The sequence below is a fragment of the Schistocerca gregaria genome, chromosome 8 (assembly GCF_023897955.1).
Source record: "Schistocerca gregaria isolate iqSchGreg1 chromosome 8, iqSchGreg1.2, whole genome shotgun sequence".
Taxonomy (NCBI): domain Eukaryota; kingdom Metazoa; phylum Arthropoda; class Insecta; order Orthoptera; family Acrididae; genus Schistocerca; species Schistocerca gregaria.
In genome coordinates, this window is record NC_064927.1 from 280,878,755 (window position 1) to 280,904,261 (window position 25,507).

At 44.0% G+C, this 25,507-nt stretch overlaps 1 protein-coding gene across 1 annotated transcript in view; it reads left to right on the forward strand.

Annotated features, from left to right (window-relative positions):
* Positions 1–21,026, forward strand: part of LOC126285315 (transient receptor potential channel pyrexia-like) — a 252,608-nt gene extending 231,582 nt beyond the window's left edge. Inside the window, exons 12-14 of the mRNA XM_049984615.1 lie at positions 5,025–5,263; positions 17,401–17,835; positions 20,310–21,026. Of these exons, the coding sequence (XP_049840572.1) occupies positions 5,025–5,263; positions 17,401–17,835; positions 20,310–20,358 (723 nt within the window). The 3' untranslated portion in view covers positions 20,359–21,026. The remainder of the gene's footprint in view (positions 1–5,024; positions 5,264–17,400; positions 17,836–20,309) is intronic.
* The last annotated feature ends 4,481 nt before the right edge of the window (positions 21,027–25,507 follow it).

Here is a 25,507-nt window from a genome sequence, read left to right on the forward strand (position 1 = left end):
AGACCTTTGGAGAGAAGAGAACCACGTGTATGAATATCAAGAGCTCAGATGGCAGCCCAGTTCTAAGCAAAGAAGGGAAGGTAGAAAGGTGGAAGGAGTATATAGAAGGTTTATACAAGGGCGATGTACTTGAGGACAATATTATGGAAATAGAAGAGGATGTAGATGAAGACGAAATGGGAGATACGATACTGCGTGAAGAGTTTGACAGAGCACTGAAAGACCTGAGTCGAAACAAGGCCCCCGGAGTAGACAACATTCCATTAGAACTACTGACGGCCTTGGGAGAGCCAGTCATGACAAAACTCTACCAGCTGGTGAGCAAGATGTATGAGACAGGCGAAATACCCTCAGACTTCAAGAAGAATATAATAATTCCAATCCCAAAGAAAGCAGGTGCTGACAGATGTGGAAATTACCGAACTATCAGTTTAATAAGCCACGGCTGCAAAATACTAACGCGAATTCTTTACAGACGAATGGAAAAACTGGTAGATGCAGACCTCGGGGAGGATCAGTTTGGATTCCGTCGAAATGTTGGAACACGTGAGGCAATACTGACCTTACGACTTATTTTAGAAGAAAGATTAAGAAAAGGCAAACCTACGTTTCTAGCATTTGTAGACTTAGAGAAAGCTTTTGACAATGTTGACTGGAATACTCTTTTTCAAATTCTAAAGGTGGCAGGGGTAAAATACAGGGAGCGAAAGGCTATTTATAATTTGTACAGAAACCAGATGGCAGTAATAAGAGTCGAGGGGCATGAAAGGGAAGCAGTGGTTGGGAAAGGAGTGAGACAGGGTTGTAGCCTCTCCCCGATGTTATTCAATCTGTATATTGAGCAAGCAGTAAAGGAAACAAAAGAAAAATTTGGAGTAGGTATTAAAATTCATGGAGACGAATTAAAAACTTTGAGGTTCGCCGATGACATTGTAATTCTGTCAGAGACGGCAAAGGACTTGGAAGAGCAGTTGAACGGAATGGACAGTGTCTTGAAAGGAGGATATAAGATGAACATTAACAAAAGCAAAACGAGGATAATGGAATGTAGTCAAATTAAATCGGGTGATGCTGAGGGAATTAGATTAGGAAATGAGACACTTAAAGTAGTAAAGGAGTTTTGCTATTTAGGAAGTAAAATAACTGATGATGGTCGAAGTAGAGAGGATATAAAATGTAGACTGGCAATGGCAAGGAAAGCGTTTCTGAAGAAGAGAAATTTGTTAACATCGAATATAGATCTATGTATCAGGAAGTCGTTTCTGAAAGTATTTGTTTGGAGTGTAGCCATGTATGGAAGTGAAACATGGACGATAACTAGTTTGGACAAGAAGAGAATAGAAGCTTTCGAAACGTGGTGCTACAGAAGAATACTGAAGATAAGGTGGATAGATCACGTAACTAATGAGGAGGTATTGAATAGGATTGGGGAGAAGAGAAGTTTGTGGCACAACTTGACTAGAAGAAGGGATCGGTTGGTAGGACATGTTTTGAGGCATCAAGGGATCACAAATTTAGCATTGGAGGGCAGCGTGGAGGGTAAAAATCGTAGAGGGAGACCGAGAGATGAGTACACTAAGCAGATTCAGAAGGATGTAGGTTGCAGTAGGTACTGGGAGATGAAGCAGCTTGCACAGGATAGAGTAGCATGGAGAGCTGCATCAAACCAGTCTCAGGACTGAAGACAACAACAACAACAACAACACCATGAATATCAGGAATCCGGTAAAACATCGAATCTCCGACATGGCTGTGGCCGGGAAAAGATCCTGCAAGAACGGGGACAACGACGACTGAAGGGTATCGTTCAACGTGACGGAGGTGCAACCCTTCCGCAAATTGCTGCAGATTTATTGCTGGGCCATCAACAAGTGTCAGTGTGTGAACCATTCAACGAAACATCACCGATATGGGCTTGATGACTGCACGACACAAAGCATTACGCCTCGTTTGTGGCAGTCAACACCGACATTGGTCTGTTGACTGGAAACATGTTGCCTCGTCGGACGAGTCTCGTTTCAGGTTGTATCGAGTGGATGGACGTGTATGGGTATGGAGAAAATCTCATAAATACATGGACCCTGCATGTCAGCAGGAGACTGCTGAAGTTGGTGGAGGCTCTGTAGTGGTGTGGGGCGTGTGCCGTTGGAGTGATATGGGACCCCTGATACGTCCAGAAACGACTATGACAGGTGAAACGTACTTGAGCATCGAGTCTGATCTCCTGCATCCATTCATGTCCATTGTGCATTCCGACGGACATTGGCAATTGCAGCAGGACAATGCGACACCGCACACCTCCAGAATTGCTAAAGTGTGGCTCCGGGGACCCTACACGATTTTACGCAGGCGTTTGTTTGGCTCTTCAGTGTGCATACATTGCAAGAACTATCAAGTGCATAGCGCAGGATACGCTGTACGGTAACACATGTTACGGTTTTTCCCCGCTCCTACTGTGTATGGAACTCAAGAAGAATAACGGCTTAAATGCCTCTCTACGCGTGAGATAAGTAGGGGGTTAAACGTAATTGACACTGGTCTTTGAAATTTTTTAAGTACCATTTCAAAGAATGTTTTGTCTATATCTACAAGAGTCTGCCAATTCAGTTTTTTTAGTGCTTCCGTGACGCTCTTCTTCATCTACGTAATATTCCGCAACCTTCCGTTCGGTGCATTCCACTCGCAGGTAGAGGGAGGGAAAAACGACTGTCTCCATGCCTCCGTATGAGCCCTAATTTCTCGTATCTTATCTTCGTTTTCCCTACGCGAAATGTATGTTGGCTGCGGTAGAACTGTTAGAGTAAGCTTCAATTGCCGGTTCTCTTGACTTTCTCAATAGTGTTATTTGAAATGAATGCCTTCTTTCCTCCAGGTATTCTCACTTGAGCTCCCGAAGCATATCGGTTACACCGCTCGCTGATCGAATCTACCGGTAACAAATGTAGTAATTCACCTCTGAATCGATTCGATGTCTTCTTTCAATCCGACCTGGTGCGAATCTCAAACACTCGAGCGACACTCAAGAATAAGCCACACTAGCGCCGTATCTGCGGCCTCCTTTACAGGTGAACTACTCTCTCCTAAAATTCTCCCAGTAAACTGAGGTCGTCCATTCGCCTTCCCCACCACAATCCTCAAATGCTCGTTCCAATTCATATCGCTTCGCAACGTTACGCCGAGATGTTTAAACGACGTGACTGTGTCAAGCGGGATACGACTAATGCTGTATGTGAGCATTACGGATTTATTTTTCCTACTCATCCACATTAACTGATATTTTTCTTGGCTGCCACTCATCACACCAACTAGAAATTTTCTGTATGTGATGCTTATCAATCTAGTCAGTTACCTTCCTGTTCACCGCACGATCACTAGCGAACAACCTTAGATTGCTGCGCACCCTGTCTGTCAGATCATTTACTTGTATAGAAAACAGCAACCATCCTATCACAGTACCCTGGGTCACTCCTGATGATACTCCAGTCTGTGATGAACTCTCACCATCGTGGACGTAATAGTCTTCGAACCAGTCACATACCTCGGAGATTATTCCGTACGCACGTACCTTCGTTCACAGTCTGCAGTGGGGTATCGTGTCGAATGCTTTTTGGAAATCTAGAAATATGCAATCTGTCTGTTGCCCTTCATCCATAGTTCGCAGTATATCATGTGAGAAAAGAGCAAGCTGGGTTTCGCACGAGCGGTGATTTCTAAAGCCGTGCTGATTCGTGGAAATGAGCTTTTCGATCTCTAAGAAATTAATTATTTTCAAACTTAGAATATGCTCTAGCATTTTGCAACAAACCGATGTTAAGGATATTTGTCTGTAATTTTGCGGGGCCGTTCTTTTACCCTTCTTATACACAGGAGCCACCTGCGCTTTTTTTCCAGTCGCTTGTCACTTTGTGCTGGTCGAGATATTCGCCATAAATGCAAACTAAGTAACGTAAAACCAAATTTTTATTCCATCCGGACCTCGTAAATTAATTGCTTTCGACTCTTTCATTTTTTTTCTCTACGCCATGAATGCTTATTGCTATGTCATTCACACGGGACTGTGCTACTGTCAAATGATGGTACGTTTCTTCGATTCTTCTGCGTGAATGATTTCTTAAGCGTAGAATGTAAACCTTGGGCCTTCCTTGCGCTATCTTCTGTTGCCAAACCAGAGTGGTGAACGAGTGACTGGATGGAAGCCTTAGCCCGCTAAGTGGTTTTACAAATGACTCAAAAAAAAAAAAGTAATCATTCGTGCCGACCTGCAATCTTCAAACATCTGAAGAAGACCCGTTCTGCTGTTCCCCAAGGCCTGTGAATAAGCTGATACACTTTTTGTGTGTGATGTATGCTGCATGAGCTTTAGAGATAGGCCTACCTTCAATGACTCCAGAATAATGTCAAACAGACTTTGTCCCAAACGGAGCTAGTGCAGCATGAGAGTGATAATGTTTTTGCCTCTCCTTTTATTCCGGCTTTATCATATACCTTCTCAAGCTGTAGTGTTGTGGATTTTTTTATTAGATCTAGCTATGTTGTGTGCAATGAAGGCTGTAAATTAGAAATCAATTCAGGGTAAAAAATTGATATTTATAGTCTCGTTTGTTACGTGAGCGCTAGTAACCGGACTATATGTCTGATAAACCCGTTCCACCGCCAATTTAGGGAAATTCGTTCATATTGAAACTTCAGCTCAGCCAAAATTCCTCACACGAATGGTTAATTTAATGTCGAACACACTGTATGAAACAATAACAATTTTGAGTTGCTCATTAGTCTAGTGCAAATCTCTCAAATGGGCGCCACTTTGGCTATATGCGTGTCCTTGCTGCTTGAACTGTAGATTTTGGTCCATGTATTGCAATTCCAGAAGAAATTCCAGACGACAGTGCTCCAGGAAGATCTGGTGCAGGGTAAGGGCGGTGAGAGTCTGATCGTTGTTGCAGGAGCTGTAGATTCTGGCCCAGGTGCAGGGATTCGACAGTATTCCACGAGGAGCTGACGCTGAGTGAGAGTCCTTGTTGCAGGAACTGCAGACTGTGGGCCATGTCCGGAAGCTGCTGAAGCAGGCCGAGTTCGTGGTGCACCTGGAGAAGCTGACCCAGCGGATCACCGTGTGCCGGGAGCGGCTGCGCATGTCGAGCTTCGTGCGCATCGACCCAACTTTCACGACACAACCCGTCCTGGGCAGCACGTCATCGCTCTCCACCAGGGTGCTCGAGTCATTGGTCGGCCTGGCCCTCAGGAACCGCCGTCGTGCCTCAGGGTAAACCAAAAATCCCATTCTATCCTTTATTTACTCGTAGAGCATCACGGACCCTAAATGGCGCTCCACATCTAGTACTTGGAATGAGTAATGGATCAACAGTGAATGTGTGGACGATCCTTTGTGTTACCCAGTATTCACGGTTTCCTGTCCTGGCGAACATAGGACATTCATAAAGTTTTTAAAAATGGTTCAAATGTCTCGAAGGACTATGGGGCTTAACATCTGAGGTTATCAGTCCCCTAGACTTAGAACTACTTGAACCTAACTAATATAAGGACATCACACACATCCATACCCGGGGGAGGATTCGAAACTGCGACCGTAGCAGCAGCGCGGTTCCGGACTGAAGTGCTTAGAACCACTCGGTCACAGCGGCCAGCATAAAGTTTTCATTACCACATCGAGCACATTAAGACAAGAGATTTAATTAATTTTGTTTATGTGCAGGTACATGTCTGGAGCATTGCAAATCCTGCGACACAGTATCTAGCTAGAGGAGACAGAGAAAAGAAATAGCGCAGCTCTTTTTAGAGTGAAGTGTCGTAAGGTAATACCTTTTCTGCACTTGAAGGGACACAACGCTGCAGCAGTACTGTATGAGTTGGTGGAAGTATGTGGCAATAATACATCATTATATGACGCAGCAGCTATATGGAGCAAACGCTTCCAATTTAGGAGAACGAAAAAGGAAATGAGTGACCATGAATCTATGAAGATCTGGTAGCCGCTAGACAACTGGAGGTCCTGGTGCTCAAAGATGGGTGTGCCACAATCGGGGAGATAGTGGAAAAAATAAAAATTAGTCATGACCCATTTTCAAAATCCCGCATCAAATTTCGTACACGGTACAGATCGCCAACCACTCGGTCCCGCGACTGCTCATATCCATTCAAAAAACTAATCGAACTGAGGCAGCAACACCAGCCGCGGTGGCCGAGCGGTTCTAGGCGCTTCAGTCAGAAACCGCGCTGCTGCTGCGGTCGCAGGTTCGAATCCTGCCTCTGGCATAAATGTGTGTGATGTCCTTAGGTTAGTAAGGTTTTAGTAGTTCTAAGTCTAGGGGACTGCTGACCTCAGATGTTAAGTCCCATAGTGCTTAGAGCCATTTGAGACAGTTTTGAGGGAGCAATGTAAACGTTGCTGGTGTGTCACGCCAATCCAGATGACTTCTTTAGTCGCCTAATTACCATCGACGAGTGCTGGTGTACGCACTATGATACCGAGACAAAGGAGAAGAGTAGAACAGTGGAAACATGTGGATTGAACACCACAGAAAATGATGAATACTGAAAAACAACTGGGTGATATGTTGCTGATTATTTTTTTGACTGACGTCATATGGCGTCTACAGATTATGTTCATAACAGTCATGGCGAGATTACAGGAGGCTATCAAATAGAAAGGAGTGGGAAACTGTATATGGGGAAGTTTTTACTACACAGCAACGCCCCAGCGCACTCTGCGCGGGGATGCAAACACTCTTAATGCTTTTTTGGGCTATCAAATGTTGACTTTTATTTTATTTCACCTTACATTATCCACTCTCAAATGGAAATGGAAATGCCGTGAGGCTAGGGCCTCTCGTCGGGTAGATTGGTCGCCTGGTGCAAGTCTTCGGAGCTGACGCCAGTTCGGCGACTTGCGTGTCGATGGGGATGAAACGACGATGATAAGGACAACACAACACTCAGTTCCTGAGCGGAGAAAATATCCGACCCAGCCGGGAATCGAACGCGGGCCGTTAGGTATGACATTCCGTCGCGCTGATCACTCAACTACCAGGGGCGGACGACATTCTCAAATTGTGGATCGCAAGACTGTTTTTCCCACAGTATCACATTGCTTTAACACACGGTTCTTTGACATTAAGTGATAACAGCCTTCGTTTGACGTAAAACTGAACAATAACCACCCACAGACGGTAGATGGCAGCACTAGCAGGGGAAGGTGTATTACGCTCATCGGTGAAGGGTGTAGAGAGGCGGGGAGGGAGGGAGGGGACACAGTGCAGTCGTTGTCGTAATGCTGAAAGGGGGCGATCCAAAAGAGCACGATCTTTGGCTTCTGGGCCATGGGTGGAAGCTTTCCCAAGCAACTAGGTTGTGCCGCTGCGGTTACGTATACTGTGCATGGCAAAATAGCACTGTCCAAAACCGGCGCCGAGGCAAGTGTGGGCCACAGGTGACACGGGTGAACGATGGCTGCTGAAGAGTGTACGTCAGAATACACGTGCAACTGTTGAGGAGCTGACCGCCCAGATGAACCAAGGGGATACCAAAAGTGTCTCTTCAACGACCGTTCACCAAACGTTGCTGAGTATGGGCCTCCGCATTAGGCACCTGGTTCATCCACCCACGCAGCGACGGAGGCTCAAATTGTCACTCAAGTACGGAAACTGGATGTCCACTGAGTGGCGACAAACGGCCTTCTCAGATAAATCAAGTTTTATGCTCCATCGGACACATGGCCATTGACATGCACGGCATGAAATGTCTGAAAGGAAACGGGTCCACGCCAGAGAAGGGAGCGTTATGGTCTGGGGAATGTTTTCCTGGATTTCTCTGCGTGTATCTCGTCATTCTGAAAGACACAGAGGGCAACACAAGTATGCCTCTATCCTTGGGGACCATATCCTTCTCGACATACAGTTTGGCACGATGGCATCTACCAGTACAACGTTGCAACGTGCCGCACAACTCGTAGAGTACATTCGTGGTTCGAAGAGCACCAGGATGAGTTAACCGTAAACTGAATCGAGATCACGTGGGACCACATCGATCGGGTTGTTTACGCTATGGATCCTCAAACAAGAAACCTGGTGCAGCTGGCGTCGGCACTGGTATCGGCATGACTTCATCCCCGTCGACACTTTCCAGAACCTCACTGGCCCTCTTCTTGCACGTCTCGCGCTGAAAAAGTTGGGTGTTCAGCTGGTGACAGGTGGTCACTTTAATGTTAATGGACAGTGTAGTAATTTGCAGGCATGCATTTGATGCATGATTCAGTGTATTGCACCATCCAGGATGCCTGAAGCAATGTGATACACAATCCCTTAGGATATGTGCATGATAAATTCTGGCTCACAATATTTCACAAACTTGGAATAGTCTCACCTGTGGTGAGCAGGAGCCATCGATATAACCAGTTTCTCCGCTTTCGGTGATCTGCTGTCGGCGATGTAACCAATTCTTCAGTTAGGACACTTTTGGCAGAAATTTTCGTAGGTTTGTGTTCAATGATGCTACCTCGTGGACAGTAGAGGGTCCAATTATGAAGTTTTTCTCATCCTATCGCCACGAAGATGACCATATGTGAACATCGGAGATCGCTGCTTAAGTAGGTAACACTGCTGCATTGCTCCGCTGACTGCTGGCTTCGTTCGCACATACCTTGAGTTTTAATTGCTGGTGCCCCGAGACGTTTTATTGAACTGAAGTTTTAGACAACATAGTTGTGTGGAGATAACTGCGATTAAATTACTTATAATCAATTATTCAAAATGGCAGTCACAATCGTATAATTTATTTTGCCGCCAACCGATTTCAAGCCGCGATGAGGTCATCTTCACGGTAATTTACACCATTTGGTCGCTAGCTGGAGTCTTCACCCTGCCTGTGCACGTTGGTAACTATGCCTAACTAGTTTCCAACCGTGCACAGGCAGGGTGACGACTCCAGCGAGCAACCAAATGGTGTAAATTGCCCTGAAGATGACCCCATCGCGGGTTGAAACCAATTGGCGGCAAAATAAATAATGCGATTGTGACTGTCATTTTGAATAACTGATTATTGAACGGAACTGAGGATTTTGATAGTTAACATACCACATGTTCCATGGACTTACTTTATAGTGAGTCAGCCGGCCGGAGGGGCCAAGCGGTTCTAGGTGCGTCAGTCTGGAACCGCTAGACCGCTACGGTCGCAGGTTTGAATCCTGCCTCGGGCATGGATGTGTATGATGTCCTTAGGTTATTTAGGTTTAAGTAGTTCTAATTCCTAGGGGACTGATGACCTCAGATGTTAAGTCCCATAGTGTTCAGAGCCATTTGAACCATTTTTTATAGTGAGTCAGTTATACACCGTGTGTGCTAGTTCCGTTAGGACAGCTTGTGTGACATTTCAAGTGACATTTCAAACTGCAGTGTTATCTTGTGGCGAGTTGGGGCGTTACGATTCGTGAATTTTGAGCAAAAGCTGCGTAAAGATAAAAGAACAAGCCTCGTTGCAGCAGGCATCCTGGTTGGAAAGGTAACAGTATGTGTCTGACACTCATCGGAAAATGGCGGTGATGCGATGAGGCAACATCAAGTTTTGTGTTAGTGAAGCTCATCAGCCAGTCGATTCGTCGAAATCGACCCGAAAACCGATAGGCAGGTTCCTGGTCGCACCTCCGCTGCAACGCCTCTGCCGGTAAAACGAAGATCGTGCGCGAGTGTTAGGCCAGCAAAAGGATCTCAGTCTTGGATCACCTGCCGTAGACATCGGATTTTTCCGCAGCCGATTTCTGCTTTTCCACAAACTGAAGCTGGCAGTGAAAGAACACTGTTAAGATGCATTTAAGGGCATCCAAGAAAACTGTAATGTAGCACTAAATGCAAACCCCAAAAAGGGGCCACAGTGACTGTTTGAAAATATTTTTAAAACGATTTCAGCTATGTTTGATTCAGAGGGATACTATTTTGAATAAATATATATAATTGTGTGAACGTAATCCACAACTTATTTTTCATAGACTCAGTCCTAAACTAGCTCTTATACAGTGTGAAGCTATATCCCACTTATTTTTCTCTATATAAATGATATGATTTTTCGAAGTTGTTTTACTAATTGATTAACTTTGCATTAGCTCCAATAGGCCATTTGAGACCTTCGTGGTCAGTATTTTATTTGTTTCCCCTAACATCATGTAAGTCGATTACCTAACGTTTAATCTTGTTAACTTGCGTTGAGAATGTGTGTCATTTTAGGGAGGATCTAGGATTGATCGAGATTACTTTTAATAAGTTTGAGTAATAATATACGTTCTTAAAATTATTCAAAGAAATAAATGAACAAATTCAAAAGAGCGATTAGACTTTCCGCGTAACTCATAAATATGCTACTTTCTTTGGGAGGGTGAGAACCCATTGGTGCCCATGTAAGTTAGGAAGAGGATTGTGTTGGATCTTGGAACAACGGATTGATTAAATCTGTTGCAATGATAATACAAGTTGTTTCAGGATAACGTAACCAAGAGTACAGGTCAAAAAACGGTTCCTTGAATCCGCATTCCATTATCCGTTCATGCACTATAGGCGGAATAAATAGTCAGAATGCATAAATGATTAAATTGTCAGATTGTGTGAATAATTCAAATAGGGAATAATGAATTGTGAGAAAATGTGAAAATGGGCTTCACATTGGTGGTACATAAATAGCCGGACTGCATAAATGATATTATAATTGTATAGAGATTGGCTGTGCTTAAACAGTATAGAAGTTACTGTAAAATTAGGCGAATGGAAACAGTTTTCAACTTTAAAAGAAAAAAAAGATAATTTTGAAAGGAAATATGGAAATCAAAGTTGTATGGGATTGTAGGTCTTGTGCCCAACTTTAAAGTGAATTTGGAACCTAGCTCATGCTTTTATAACATAAAAAATAAATACTTGGTGTTTCTATTCATAAGACAGTGTTATCCGTTTTATTTTTTCTACTTATTGGTCTTTACGGTGAATAGGGATATGTCAGAATCAGTTTTGGATCTAGTATAATACGATACAAAGTTTATCTTGTTCAAAAATGTTTTATTTAAAACAAAAAGTAATAGTATTCTATGAATTGTGGCTTTTTATCCCGTTTTCCAATAAAAATTGCTATAGGTCTAATTACTTTATTGTAACATTAAATTTATGAACTGCATTTGTTTATTTGTTAATGTATGAAATCACTGACATGATGCTTAAAAATGATGTACTTCCAGAACTAACGAAGGACTTTTGAACAATATGTCCTTATCTATTATAATAAACGTGTTTAATAGCCTTTGTTTTCCATAAAATATCAACAGAAACTTTGCCCTCTACATAATAAATTTTACTTATATACATTCTGAGATGATGCTTAGTTTTTCCATGTACTTTAATCACAGCATAATCACCTGGGTCGAGAACAGTGCCAGACAGATCTTCATTTCCATCGATTCTTAGTCTCTCTCAGAAGAAACACTGACGGTTACTGTTTCCATGCACCCTAGAAATTCTTAAACCCGACCCTAATTTTCTATTGAACAAAACACAACAGAGATTGCTGTAGACTTTAAAGCTGAACTTTTGGTTAATAAAAGGGACTGCAAATCTGCTTACCATGTACCTAAATTAAAACAACACAGTCTCCACTGATACAAAGAAAGTTCGAAGAAAGCAAAATCAGCGCCACAACCGATATTTTCGTAGAGTGAAAAACACCAAGTGACAGTGTCGCCAAAATTGAGTTTCATAATCTCCTTTTTAAATTGGTTCCATACCAAGCTAGACAAATTTTTGAAGGATATTCTCATTTGTTTCCATCACGATAGCGTAGAACCGTTTTGGACGTTTCGTCTCTATTCATCACATTGTTTCTGTTCTCCCCATTTTACATTACGCATGTACAGAAAAAAAATTTCACAACAAGTGTCGTCGTAACTGAAAGAAATTTATTGCTGTGCATGGAAACTTCAATCAAGCTCAGAGCAGTAGCTTGGCCCCTCACTGGATGGTAGGGGTCATCCGGAAAGCCCCAACACGTGGCGAGCTTTTCATCCTGAGTCCCTCGCCTGCTGGTAATATTACTCTGCTATTCAATTGTAAAAAGGCTCTCTCCCATCTTCAGCAGTCTCCTACCTCTTCTGTGCATTTCACCTTCCATCACGCCTACCATACTCGACAACTGACGGTCAAAAGTGTACATTAACTTACGAAGCTACAACCATCCCTGAGGATTGTTGCTTCCTCAACTTTTAAGTTGTCAATGTGACCACAGCGTTCTTTACTTTGCACATCAGTGCTTTCCAAACTTTTCTGAAACATGAAATTAAACTGACATAATTATGTAGGTATTTCATTAATCTAAAAAGTCAGTGAGGATATTGGTACCGCTTATTTCTTTTTTAGTGTTGTGGTCTGATATAGGCTAATGCTCATTGTGAGTGGTACGACAAATTTAGTCGGTTCCTCGCCTTTTTCTCGGTCGCCCCATTTTCATTCATCTATCTTTACATCTGAAGATCGAACTGACATTCTAGTGGCTTTTTCCCATAATAATGGGTGCTTGCCACCAACCTTTCCCCAAAATGTTTCCATTGCTGTTATATTAAGATCTATTATCAGTATGTTGTCTTCGCAGAGTCTGATAAAATAATATTTCAGTCAAGGCATTTACTTGTCGATTAGAGACTCTGTCTCTAATTATCACTGGCTCTCACCAACTTCCAAATTCTCCTTCTCTTCATTCCTGTCCCACTGGCACTATCTCCTTCATTCTGTTCCTGACGCTGTTCTGTCACTGTCATGTAAGTTCCACTGGCACTGTGTCCCTCTCTTTCTCTCAAACTGCTATTGTCTCCTTTGCTCTTTCTATAACACATCACTGTCTGCTATCTTCAGGTGGCTATCACCTTTCTGTCTTTTTCGCACCGCCACTGTCTCTTTCTGTCAGCATAAAAACGTGGCAATATGGTCTCATGGCAATGTTTTGGGAAAATTTGGAAAGATGTTGAGGAAAGCAGGAGGAGGCAGCTGGTATCCCATTTTTCAGTCATGCTTTTAAGCAGGAGCGTGTCCATCTTTTTTGTGCTCCGATAGGAGCATTTTCCCGCTGGTTCCCTTCTTTTCCCTGCTACAGCAGAGCATGTCACTCATTGAAAAGAACGTCATGGATCAGTAAAATTTTGATAGTTTACTTGTGTGAAACTGAAATAACGGAAAACTAATATTGCACTTGAGAACTGATTTTATGTGCACAAAAATTTTGTATGGGTTCCCCAGGACCCTTCCGATGATAACGAAGACCGTTTATATCATATTTCTTCGTGTTACGTCACTTTATTAAAAACTTATTCGCCTCACACCGAATTTTACGTTTTCTGTGGTTAGTTATTTAGATATCCGGCGAAAGATCGTGGGAACGGTTTTTCCAGGTTCCTCAGTAACCGCCCATCAACTAAATGGTATCTCCATGAGCTCCTTAAAGCGCACCGTAAAACGAACCAACCGATTTTCTTCATCTTCCTAAGCCGGAGGAGGTGTGATATATTCAAATTTTTATCATATACTGCAGGATAGTTACAGTAAGACTATCCTTCTGTTCGTTATACAACGGGTTCCTAATCCAGAGACTATACATAACAATTCACCCGACCTTTCCCCCGTCAACAAAATCGGAGATACGAGCCCTGGAAAAATCATGTTTTTATGCCCTCTGTTGAAACACTGATAGCGGTTGTTATCCAAGGACTATACATAAAGATTCACCCTACCTTTCCACTATCAATAAAATCCGAGGTATGAGCCCTGGAAAAATCATGTTTTTATGAGCTGTGTTTTGAAACATTGATAGCGGTTGCTGTCACATGGATAGCGATAAGTATATAGAATGTTATTCTGAATGATGGGCCCATTTTCCAAAATTCATATGTATTCAAGTACGAATCCAAAATGAAGAAGCTTTATGCCAATGAAAAGAGGAATTTTCAAAATTTTTGGCGGGTGGTTGCGAGGGGGAGGGGGGGGGGGGTTGAGGGGCACTGATGGTTTCAGAAGCGGCCGGTAGAGTTCGTGCGGCAATAGGGCCGTCATTCCGTTTGACTCTCAGTTGTGAATGAGATGGCGACTGTGGAGCACAAGGTTTTCTGCGTTCTTGAGTTCGCGAAAAGTGAGTCGCAAATTGCAGTGCAGTGGGCATTTCGGACGAATTCGGTATTCAACCACCCACTCGCTAAAGCATTAGATGTTGGTTTAAGCAATTTAAACAGACTGGGGGTGCGTGCAAAGGAGAAGGCACAGGCCGACAGCCTGTATCAGAGGATGATGTCCGACAGATTCAAGAAAGTTTTGTGCGCAGTCCCATCAAGTCTACCAACAGAGCGAGTCGAGAACTTGGAATAGCCCAACCAACTGTTTGGAAAGTTCTGAGACAGCGTTTGCTCACCGAAGATCAGTTCGTTTTGTGCCGTATCTCGTAGGAAGAATTATGGACCATATTTCTTTGCAGAGAGAACTGTAATGGGAACCACGTACCTGGACATATTGGAACAAAGGCTGTTCCCTCAAGTTCTGGAAGATTCCCAGGACTTCATTTTCCAACAGGATGGAGCTCTGCCCAATTGGCACCGTGATGTACGAGTATTTTTGAATGACTCCCTTCCTCAACGCTGGATCGGTCGCAGGGGACTTGAGGACATAGCTCTGCGCTTCTGACCACCGAGATCTACTGATGTCACACCCTGCGACTATTTCTTATGGGGTTATGAGAAGGAAGCTTTTTACGTCCCGTCTCTCCAAACACTCTGAGTCTACGGAACCGGATCACTGCTGCCGTGCACTCAGCAACCGCACATACAATTTCGCGTGTGTGGGACGAGTCTGGCTACTGCGTCGATGTTTTCCGTGCAGCCGACGGTGGCCACATTGAATATTTATAGCATTTATCACATTTGTAATTATTATATAGTTATTAAAACTAATTAATTTCAAACTATTACAAATTAATAAATTTATTAAATTGATATTAAACATTATGAAAAATAAATCTGAAACTTTCTCTTTCCATTGATATAAAGCTTGTTCATTTTGGATTTGCACTTCTATAAATACAAAGTTTTGAAAATGGGTCCTTCATTTAGAATAACCCTTAGTATTTAATCCTGTCTTCAAGGCAATATTCATGACTTATTTACACTACTGGCCGTTAAAATTGCTACACAAATTGGACAAATATATTATACTAGAACTGACATGTGATTACATTTTCACACAATTTGGGTGCATAGACCCTGAGAAATCAATACCCACATTAACCATCTCTGGCTGTAATAACGGCCTTGACATGCCTGGGCATTGAGTCAAACAGAGCTTGGATGTGATGTACAGATACAGCTGCCCATGCAGCTTCAACACGATACCACATTTCATGAAGAGTAGTGACTGGCGTATTCTGACGAGCCAGTTGCTCGGCCAACAGTGACCGGACGTTTTCAATTGGTGAAAGATCTGGAGAATGTGCTGGCCAGGGCAGCAGTCGAACATTTTCCGTATCCAGAAAGGCCCGTACAGGACCTGCAACATGCGGGCGTGCATTATCCTGCTAAAATGTAGGGTTTTGCAGGGATCAAATGAAGGGTAGAGCCACAGGTCATAACACATCTGAAATGTAACGTCCACTGTTCAAAGTGCCGTCAATGCGAACTAGAGGTGACCGAGACGTGTAACCAATGGCACCTCGTACCACCACGCCGGGTGATACGCCAGTATGGCGATGACGAATACATGCTTCCGATGTGCGTTCACCGCTATGTCGCAAAACACGGATGCGACCATCATGATGCTGTAAACAGAACCTGGATTCATCCGAAAAAATGACGTTTTGCCATTCATGCACCCAGGTCCGTCATTGAGTACACCATCGCAGGCGCTCCTGTCTGTCTTGCATTGTCAAGGGTAACCGCAGCCACGGTCTCCGAGCTGATAGTCCACGCTGCTGAAAACGTCGTCGAACTGTTCGTGCAGATGGTTGTTGTCTTGCAAACGACCCATCTGTTGACTCAGGGATTAAGACGTGGCTGCACGAACCGTTACAGCCATGCGGATAAGATTCCTGTCATCTCGACTGCTCGTGATACGAGGCCGTTGGGATCCAGCACGGCGTTCCGTATTACCCTCCAGAATCCACCGATTCCATGTTCTGCTAACAGTCATTGGATCTCGACTAACGCGAGCAGCAATGTCGCGATACGATAAACCGCAATCGCGATAGGATACAATCCGACCTTTATCTGTTGTGTTGGCGGAAGAGCCAACACCGTGTTACTAGAGGAGGCCGACATGCACATGTTTTAGCTCACGCAGACTGGCGTGAGAAGCGAAGAATTATACTGACGTGAGGTCTGGAGCATGACAAGGAATTAGAATTCAGAAAGCGGACGGAATTAGTTTGATACTTAACTTTAACTCATAAATGATGAACGTCGCTCTTGACGGTACACGAGTCACAATATTATCTGTTCAGATTATAGTAACTTAATATGGCGCCTTGCTAGGTCGTAGCAAATGACGTAGTTGAAGGCTATGCTAAACTGTCGTCCCTGGAAATGAGAGTGTAAGTAGTCAGTGAACCATCGCTAGCAACGTCGGCTGCACAACTGGGGCGAGTGCTAGTAAGTCTCGAATAGACCTGCCGTGTGGCGGCGCTCGCTCTGCAATCACTGATAGTGGCGACACGCGGGTCCGACGTATACTAACGGACCGCGGCCGATTTAAAGGCTACCATCTAGCAAGTGTGGTGTGTGGCGGTCACACCACATTATCAAAGGCGGAAACGCGATGCTACGCATTTCTGCTCCTTACACGAGGCATGACAACAACGTTTCACCAGGAAACGACGGTCAACTTCTGTTTGTGTATGAGAAATCGGTTGGAAACTTCCCTCATGTGAGTACGTTGTAGGTGTCGCCACCGGCGCCAATCTTGTACGAATGCTCTGAAAAGCTAATCATTTGCATATCACGGCATCTTCTTCCTGTGGGTTAAATTTCACTTCTGTAGCACGTCATCTTCGTGGTGTAGCAATTTAAATGGCCAGTGGTGTATTTTCACCCCTCTCAGAATCGCACTTAATACCTTCAGGTGGGTAAGTAATCTTTCGAGCTTAAGAACCAGTGTTGCAGATGGTACAAATGGCTCTGAGCACTATGGAACTTCCCCTAGAACTACTTAAACCTAGCTAAGCTGTGGACATCACACTCATCCATGCCGGAGGCAGGATTCGAGCGTGCGACCGTAGCGGTCGCGCGGTTCCAGACTGTAGTGCCTAGAACCGCTCGGCCACTATGGCCGGCTGTTGCAGATGGCTTACGTATTCCAGCGAAATGGTGAAAGTTTGTTCGTGGCGGCGTTGCAGGTACCACCGGGGAGTGACGCAGCAGCGGACGGAGGATAGTGAGGACGAGATTACCGATGCAGAGGAGGAGGCGCTGCCCACGGCTGCGGCCGGTGCCGCGGTGGCGGGGGCGGCGCCAGCCTGCGGGGACGGCGGGGGCGGAGAGCAGCAGCAGGTGTTGGCGCTGCTGGTGGCGCTGCGGCGCGACGTCGCCGAGCTGCGGGCGCGCCTCGAGGGCGACGCCGAGTGCCTGGAGGCGGCCGAAGACATGGCGCTGGGCCACGGCCCGCTCAGCCACCTGGCGTCGGCGCCAGTGGACGCGCGCCGCTCCGTGCACAGGGCCTCGACGGCGCCGGTGCTGGACCCGGGCCGCTTCAGCGTGCCCAACGTGCTGCTGGCGCCGCCCGTCCGGCAGCGCTACTCCGACGGCCAGGACGCGCAGGGCATCCTCAGGAGGTGAGCCACCGTCCAGCCCTGCGTCCCCATACGCACCTGGGAAAACAAACCCGAACACAAGCATTGGCGCCAAGTAACTCGAATTCTCACGTGCTATACAGTCTGTTCACTTTTCTTTTTTTTCCTCTTCTTTTTCCCTCCGCAATCCACATGACTGTGCGTGGCGGAGGGTACCTCGTACCACAACTAGCATCTGCTGTCCCTGTTCAACTACCAAACAGAACGAGGGAAAAATGACTGCCTATATGCCTCTGTACGACCCCTGATCTCTCTTATCTTTGTGGTCTTTCAGCGAAATATAAGTTGGCGGCAGTAAAATTGTACTGCAGTCAGCCTCAAATGCTGGTTCTCTAAATTTCCTCACAAGGGAACCTCCCCATCGCACCCCCCTCGTATGTAGTTAAAAGTTGGCACAGTGGATAGACCTTGAAAAACTGAATACAGATCAATCGAAAAAACAGGAAGAAGTTGTGTGCAACTATGAAAAAAATAAGCAAAATATACAAACTGAGTAGTCCATGCGCAACATAGGCAACATCAAGGACGGTGTGAGCTCGGGAGCGCCGTGGTCCCGTGGTTAGCGTGAGCAGCTGCGGAACGAGAAATCCTTGGTTCAAGTCTTCCCTCGAGTGAAAAGTCTATTTTTTTTTATTTTCGCAAAGTTATGATTACTCCGTTCGTTCATTGACGTCTGTGTTCACTGTAATAATTTTAGTGTCTGTGTTTTACGACCGCACCCCAAAAACGTGCGATTAGTAGACGAAAGGACGTGCCTCTCCAATGGGAACCGAAAACATTGGATCGTAAGGTCATAAGTCAACCAATTCCTCCACAGGAAAACACGTCTGATATATTACTACAGTACAGTAACGCATCGTTCACCGATGATAGATGATACAGTTTGCCAAGCGTCAACTGAGCAAAAAATGCAAGTCCTCTGGCTGCTACAAGCATTTGCGCCAGCCGCACCCCTCAAACGCAGATCGCTCCCCAGCGGACACAGATACAGAACTGCGAACTGTGAGCAACATATTTTACGATATCAAGGGGACACTATCAAACAAGCCCTGAAAGTTAGGCTTCAAAAAAATCTTTAAAGGCATTCTACATGTTTTTTACATTTACTGCATGGAAAATAGACGAACTAACTACTAAATTAAAATCTTGATGCAGGTGAATACTCTTTCTGGGGGTGCACAAGTACAGCCACACACTAGAATATGCTTTGTGCATTCAAAACCCAAGTCTTCCTACGAGCCACGTGCCGCGTTCGAATCTAATTGCCTCGTGTGATTCGGCTCTTCAAAGATCATCTTACAAACCTCATGCTGAGCCTGGTGAAAGACAATTATGTAATTATCGATAGCTAGTTACAGAAAATATCTTTGCAGTGTGCTAGCAATTTAAGACCCTCAAAAATAATTCTGTACTAAAATTTGTGAAAATACAGTCACCCTTCAAGGCTCATTGAGAATAAATAACCTTTTGTGCAGTTTTTGTCGGTTCTTGAGGCACAAGGATCTTCCTCGGATTCTTCCATACTTGCGGAGCATCAGATATACAAAATATTTAGGATAGGACGATGACGAAATCTTATCGGTCTTCCAATCGTGTGAATTCCTTGAAATTCCTTGATGTATCGACGAGAGTCACTTTCATCGTAGGACGATGTTTACTGGAGGTCAAACTAGCAACGTATGGCTCATACTATGTCGTCTTTGTGCAGTGAGATGTGTAGCTCCTTGAACGTAAATCCGTGAGCTGTATTGTCTGTGATATATTTAAATGTTTTGTATCAAAGTTTTCCTGTATAATTATCATTAAAAACAGGTAAAAAGTCATCAGTAACACACGCTCATAATATAGCGTCCCAATTCGCCAAAATTGTTCGGTGTCAATATTTTGCCAGAAAAGCGAAGAATAGTGACTTTGAAAATATTTCGTCATCAGACTTAACGCCAACGTCCTCATTTAAATTCCAACATGTGCCAAATCGTCTCACTAAGTGATGGCATGTGAAACTAATGATGATCCGTCCTTTAAATAAAAGAATTCAGGCCGGACGTTTCGTAGTTGCTATTCGAGAGAAGTAATTGATGTGCCTTCAACGAATGTAACCGTTTTCCTTTCCTCCTCGTCGCCACCAACAACAAAAATATAAGTGTGACACCGGAGTATGCAAGCAAACATTACAGTCAGGTACACGAGGTAATTACTCTTAAACACAACTGACACGAAACCACCTAGGAAGGCGATACCCACACAAGTAAATAACTAAAATGAAAGTAAAGCGAGATGTGCTGTATTTGATGACCTGTTTGTTAAAGACACGATATTGTATTACTTTAAGATAGTAAAGTGATAAGCTACAAGTATGTTCTTGAAGAACGCTTGATGTTATGTCGTTATTGGATTAGACATGTAAATGATGGTGTCCTAACTCTGCTACCCTTCCGTTCTTGGATCTTCCACAGGTTGAGGCGGTCTGCTCGGATCACGCATCATCCGTCCATGAGGGTATAGGTTGCACGAGAACGGCAGAACGGCAGGTCCTCTTCTCAGCCTGTTGGGACTCGACAATGACGACTCAAACATCCATCGGCAGCACTTCCAAGGAAGCATGCATCATATCCTAGTGTTGTTGTTTGTCTCATTGTTGAGAATAGTCCTAAAATTATATTAGTCAGCCGAGAGGAAAACCTTTGAATAAATGTGACAGACAGAGAAAAGTGAATTAGGTTCTTAAAATAGATAGCTATTAGTTATGTTTCGTTTGGCGTCTGAAAGAGTTTGTGCGTCAGGATCGTTTTTCCTATCTTCCGATAGCAACTGTGAACACTCGAAGCATTATGCCAGAATATATTAGCATGCAGCTTTGTAAATAAACGTACAGGAACGTGTAGCCATATTTACGCACAAGCGATTGTATGTAATATATGGACTGCAGCATCAATGTACTTTGTTTTGTGAAGCAGTATCCTAGAAACTTTCCCTATAGTAAATGGTAGCACTGAGAATAACGATGCGATTTTTTATTAAAATGTGTGGTGTTCATTGTACCCAGAGTTCAAAATTTGCGCTATAGCAAAAGTTTCTCGAAACTACATACATTGCTGCTGGCAACTTCGCAATAGTTTTTTGAAGTACAGACTGTGACACACAGTTGTAAGCACACATTTGCATAAAAAAGAGACCTGTAAACTATATACTGCAAGATTTATACGAAAATTATATATGCATATCAGTTGAATTTGGCTTCCACAGTTGCTGAAAATGAGTAACATAAGCTTTCGGACACTTTTGTCAAAGAGGTTACTGCGTCAGGTCCACATAGCTTTCAATTTCTGCCCAAAACCTCACTGACTCTGCTGTGAGTTTCTGAGGCGTAGAACACACTTTGGAGTTCCTCAGTGACGTAAGTCCATCAGTCGCGAAAACTACAGTCCACTTCACGTCCCTATCCCTTGTCCTCGGAATCCTAGAGAGAAGAAGGTAACTCTTCGTGTCGGTGACGCCATCCTGTTGGAATGGTGATACTTCATTCCCAGGTACGGAATGGACAAAATTAAATTGACCCGGATAGTATATACAATAAGACTGGCGCGAGATTGACCTCGTTAATGAAGTCACAGAAGACGATGAAAACGTTCACCTTTGGCGCCGACGCAGCGCTGTGTTCTATTTATCAAACTGTGAGACATGTGCAGCAACTCTGCCTGATGGAAACCAGCAATAGCATTTTAATTGTTCTGATGTAGCTCTTCCAGTGGTTGAGGATTATAAAATATACTTGACCTCTCAATCTGACCCACAGGTAAAAATCACACGCTGAGGAGTCAGGCGATCTAGGTGACGAGGGGATTGCACTGCCTCTGCTGAGTTTCTTCTTCTCACCAAACTCATCGTTCTCTCGAGACATGGCTGACAAAGCGTACCAGACTTGAGATATGCAACGTCTCTTCAAAGATGGGGATTTGCTGATGTATGGTGGCACGAGATCCGTGTGTTCACACACCCTATTAGATTGTACCAGGCCCCATCTGCGTAAATGAAAAACTGATGATCCAAAAGTCCTGATTTCGCTGCACCGGCAACGGTGTCGAGATTTCGTCGGAATCTATTCGAGTCTTTCTTTCACTCGAGCAACCTTTTCTGGTCTTCGATCTCATTTCGGAGAGTTACGGCTTTTGTCCGTTACAGTGCCAATTATGCACTATTTTGTAGCTAAGCTTTGCATCGCTTACTTTGATGGAGGGTTTGCGAAAACAGTTCAGTCTTAAACTCTTGCGCAGGCAGATCCGCACGCCTTTTCCTCTGTTTGTGCGTCGCGTAACACTCGACAATGAACGAGCGCTGTTTTGTCCTGAGTACCATTTTATGTTGCATTCATTTTGTCACGAAACACGTCTACTCCTCTCATTCACTCAAAGAAATTGACACAGCGAACAACTCGGGGGTCGGAGCATGAGAAAACGCACAACCGACTATTCTTGGTTTCCAGGATTTCCCGTAATGAGAACTTCTCCCGTTCATTACCATGAGTTATTTCTGCGCCAGCTTCATAAATATTTTGCGTGTCAGTTCACTTAAAATTCCGGACTGACAGGCCACGGTCGATATGTTCACGTCTGAGGATACCTTCTGCAACCTAGACGAAACGTTAGGGGAAAGTTTTACATATCGACCACGGCCAGTCATCCTGGAGGTTTTAAGTGAAGTTAATAACGGCCATGAATCTATACGTTTTACGATTTTACGGGCAAGTTTTATTTTGACTCCGCTGTAGTGCACTAAAGACGGGAAAGATGGAAATAGATAACACGTTCAGTCGCGCTTGGCTATTTAGAGAAAGTTGAAACGAATGTAAAAGTAACTCATGTTCCTCTCTCATTGCAACAGTTAAAACGTAGGTTATAGAATGCACTTTTCCAGAAACTTTGTTCTGTGGAACTCGTGTCTCGGCTTATACTTCATCGTTTTTGAGAAAACGACGTTTAAACTTTTCGAGGAACTTTGTGTGCCTTTTAACGAGTAATAGTTCGATCGAATCGGTGACACAGGAGCTAGCGTCGCGCATTCTTTCTTCTGCACACCGTGTTCGAAAACATTATAATTTTTATTTTTGTTTTTCATTTATCTACCCATTTCCATAGAAGATTACTACACGAATGTTTTCCAGTCTGTAGTGAAATATCGCTGTCCTTATCTGTCTACTAATTGTATGTTTTGGTGAATTAATTTAAAGAAAATGAAAAGAAGAATGGAAAAATTATTTGAAATTGTTTTCGGTGAAATTCCTATTGTGTGTCTTGAATCACAGTCAGTTCCAAGTGCCAGTTTACGGAAAAGTGATCCGAAATGCGAAGTTTGTTGCGAAATTATTGGCAACACCTGAAATCTTCAGCAGTGTTAACGACATTTCTTCCTCGAGTGATATTCATACGATGAAATGCCGCTGTGTCAAACATGCCTTCACGCGATGCTCGAGCTTTTCGGAATTTCTATATTTCGAATGTTTATACGATCGGTATCACCCAAAGGAATGCACCAAATTTTTCATAAGAATAAAATATGAGAATTAAGAATGAAATATAAGAATATGATAATTTAAAAACATTGAAAATACCAAATACACAATTCATCATCATCATCAGCCAATTCAATCATTAAATGATGTGGCCTCTTCGAATCGTGGATCCAGGTAGGCTTTCAGAAGTCTTCTCCAAGTGGGACCGTCTTGGGCAGTTCTCTGCCAGGTGTTAGCAGCGATCTTCTTGATGTCTTTGTCCCATCTGTCTGGTGGTCTTCCTCTAGGCCTCCGGTGCTCTCTCTGACTCCACTCCAGTACTAGCTTCGTCCATCTGTTCTCTTTTCTTCTTGCGACGTGGCCAGTCCACTGCTATTTCAAGGAACCTACTGCCTCTAAGATGTCATTAACCTTCGCCACAGACCGGATGTCATCTGCCCTTTTCCTATCCTTTCTTGTATAGCCCAACATTGATCTCTCCATGGCTCTCTCTGCCGTCCTAAGTTTCCCTTTTGTAAATAAGTTCAGTGTCCATGTCTCGCAGCCATACGTCATGACCGGAAGAATGCATTGATCAAATATTGCTTTCTTCAGATTTACTAGCATTTTTGATCTGAATACTGTTTAATTCTTCCCAAATGCTTGCCAGCCAAGCTTGATGCGTCGATAGATTTCTAGCATTATGTCCCCCTTCATATTTATAATCTGGCCAAGGTAGACATATTCACTGACCTCTTTTAATAGGCTGTCCTTGACTTTCACATCTACTTGTATCCCCTAACTTGATAAAAACTCTCTACGAACCTGGGTTGATAAATGAAAAAATAAAGTAAAATAAATAAAAACAATAATGGGACTTCGGATATGAGACGCAAAACAGTATGGCCGCGGCACTAACTGCTGTGCCACCGGCTGGGCTGAACTAAGCGCCCGCTAATACGTACCTAAATTACGTCGAAAACTTTGATGGTCTTTCTCAGAAACGTTCGAGTATCTGCAGACAAGCCGAGACAAGTGTTAGCTTAGTTTGGCTACTCTTCCACTCAGGGAAGTTTCTGAGAAATCGGATTATGGCACTTGCCATGTTCTTCTCGTCAGTGCTGAGCGCCCTGCTCACGTAATGGATGTTTAGCTGTAGAAGAAAAATTGGAAATTTGTGGTAAGTTTTGTATGCGTCCTGGAAGGCGGCGCGTGGGTCTGCTCCTGAAAACTGAAAGTTTGGCCGAATGACGAAAGCGACTAGGAGCAGGAAAAGAAAAACACTTCGGTACTGCGTGTAAAATTATAGGTGTTTACTATCAGCAAAAACCAAGTTAATAAATGGTTGCATAACTTTGCACTGAGGAGCACGTAAGTGCGAAACTATATTCCCGCCGTAAGTAGTGCAAAGTCTCTATATGAAGCGAAGCTGAAGCGAAGTGTCCCGGCCGTCTGCTCTTCATCACATGAGCTGAATCTGGAGCGGTGCTCGTAGTTCTCCACAGCGCCGGCTAGAGGGCCCTGTCGTCAGTGCCTCGTAGTGCCAATTTATGAACTTGCACCTACGCTGTGGCATCGCAGCAATCGATACCATAGTAAGGTCTTACCGGGCCACACTCCTGAGGTCATCGGTCCCTAAGCTTACACACTATTTAATGTAACTTAAACTAACCTTCTCTCAGGACGACACACACACACACACACACACACACACACACACACACACACACACATGCCCGAGAGAGGACTCGAACCTCCGACGGGGGGAACCGCGCGGTCCGTGACAAGGCGAACCACACAGCGCGGCTATCCCGCACGGCTGTAGAAGAAAACTCATCGTCTGCATTTACTTGCTACACAAAAATACTAGAAAAAGGAAAAGGGTTTTTATGTCGACATCAGCTGATTGCTACTGTCCGTTGCTGAGGACACCGCGTGCTACAGAAATGTGGCTGCGAGTCAGGCAAGCACTCAGGCCACCTCTAGAGCAGGGTGGAGATTTTAATTTGCCGGATATAGACTGGGAGACTCAAACGTTCATAACGGTTGGCAGGGACAAAGAATCCAGTGAAATATTTTTAAGTGCTTTATCTGAAAACTACCTTGAGCAGTTAAACAGAGAACCGACTCGTGGCGATAACATATTAGACCTGGTGACAAACAGAC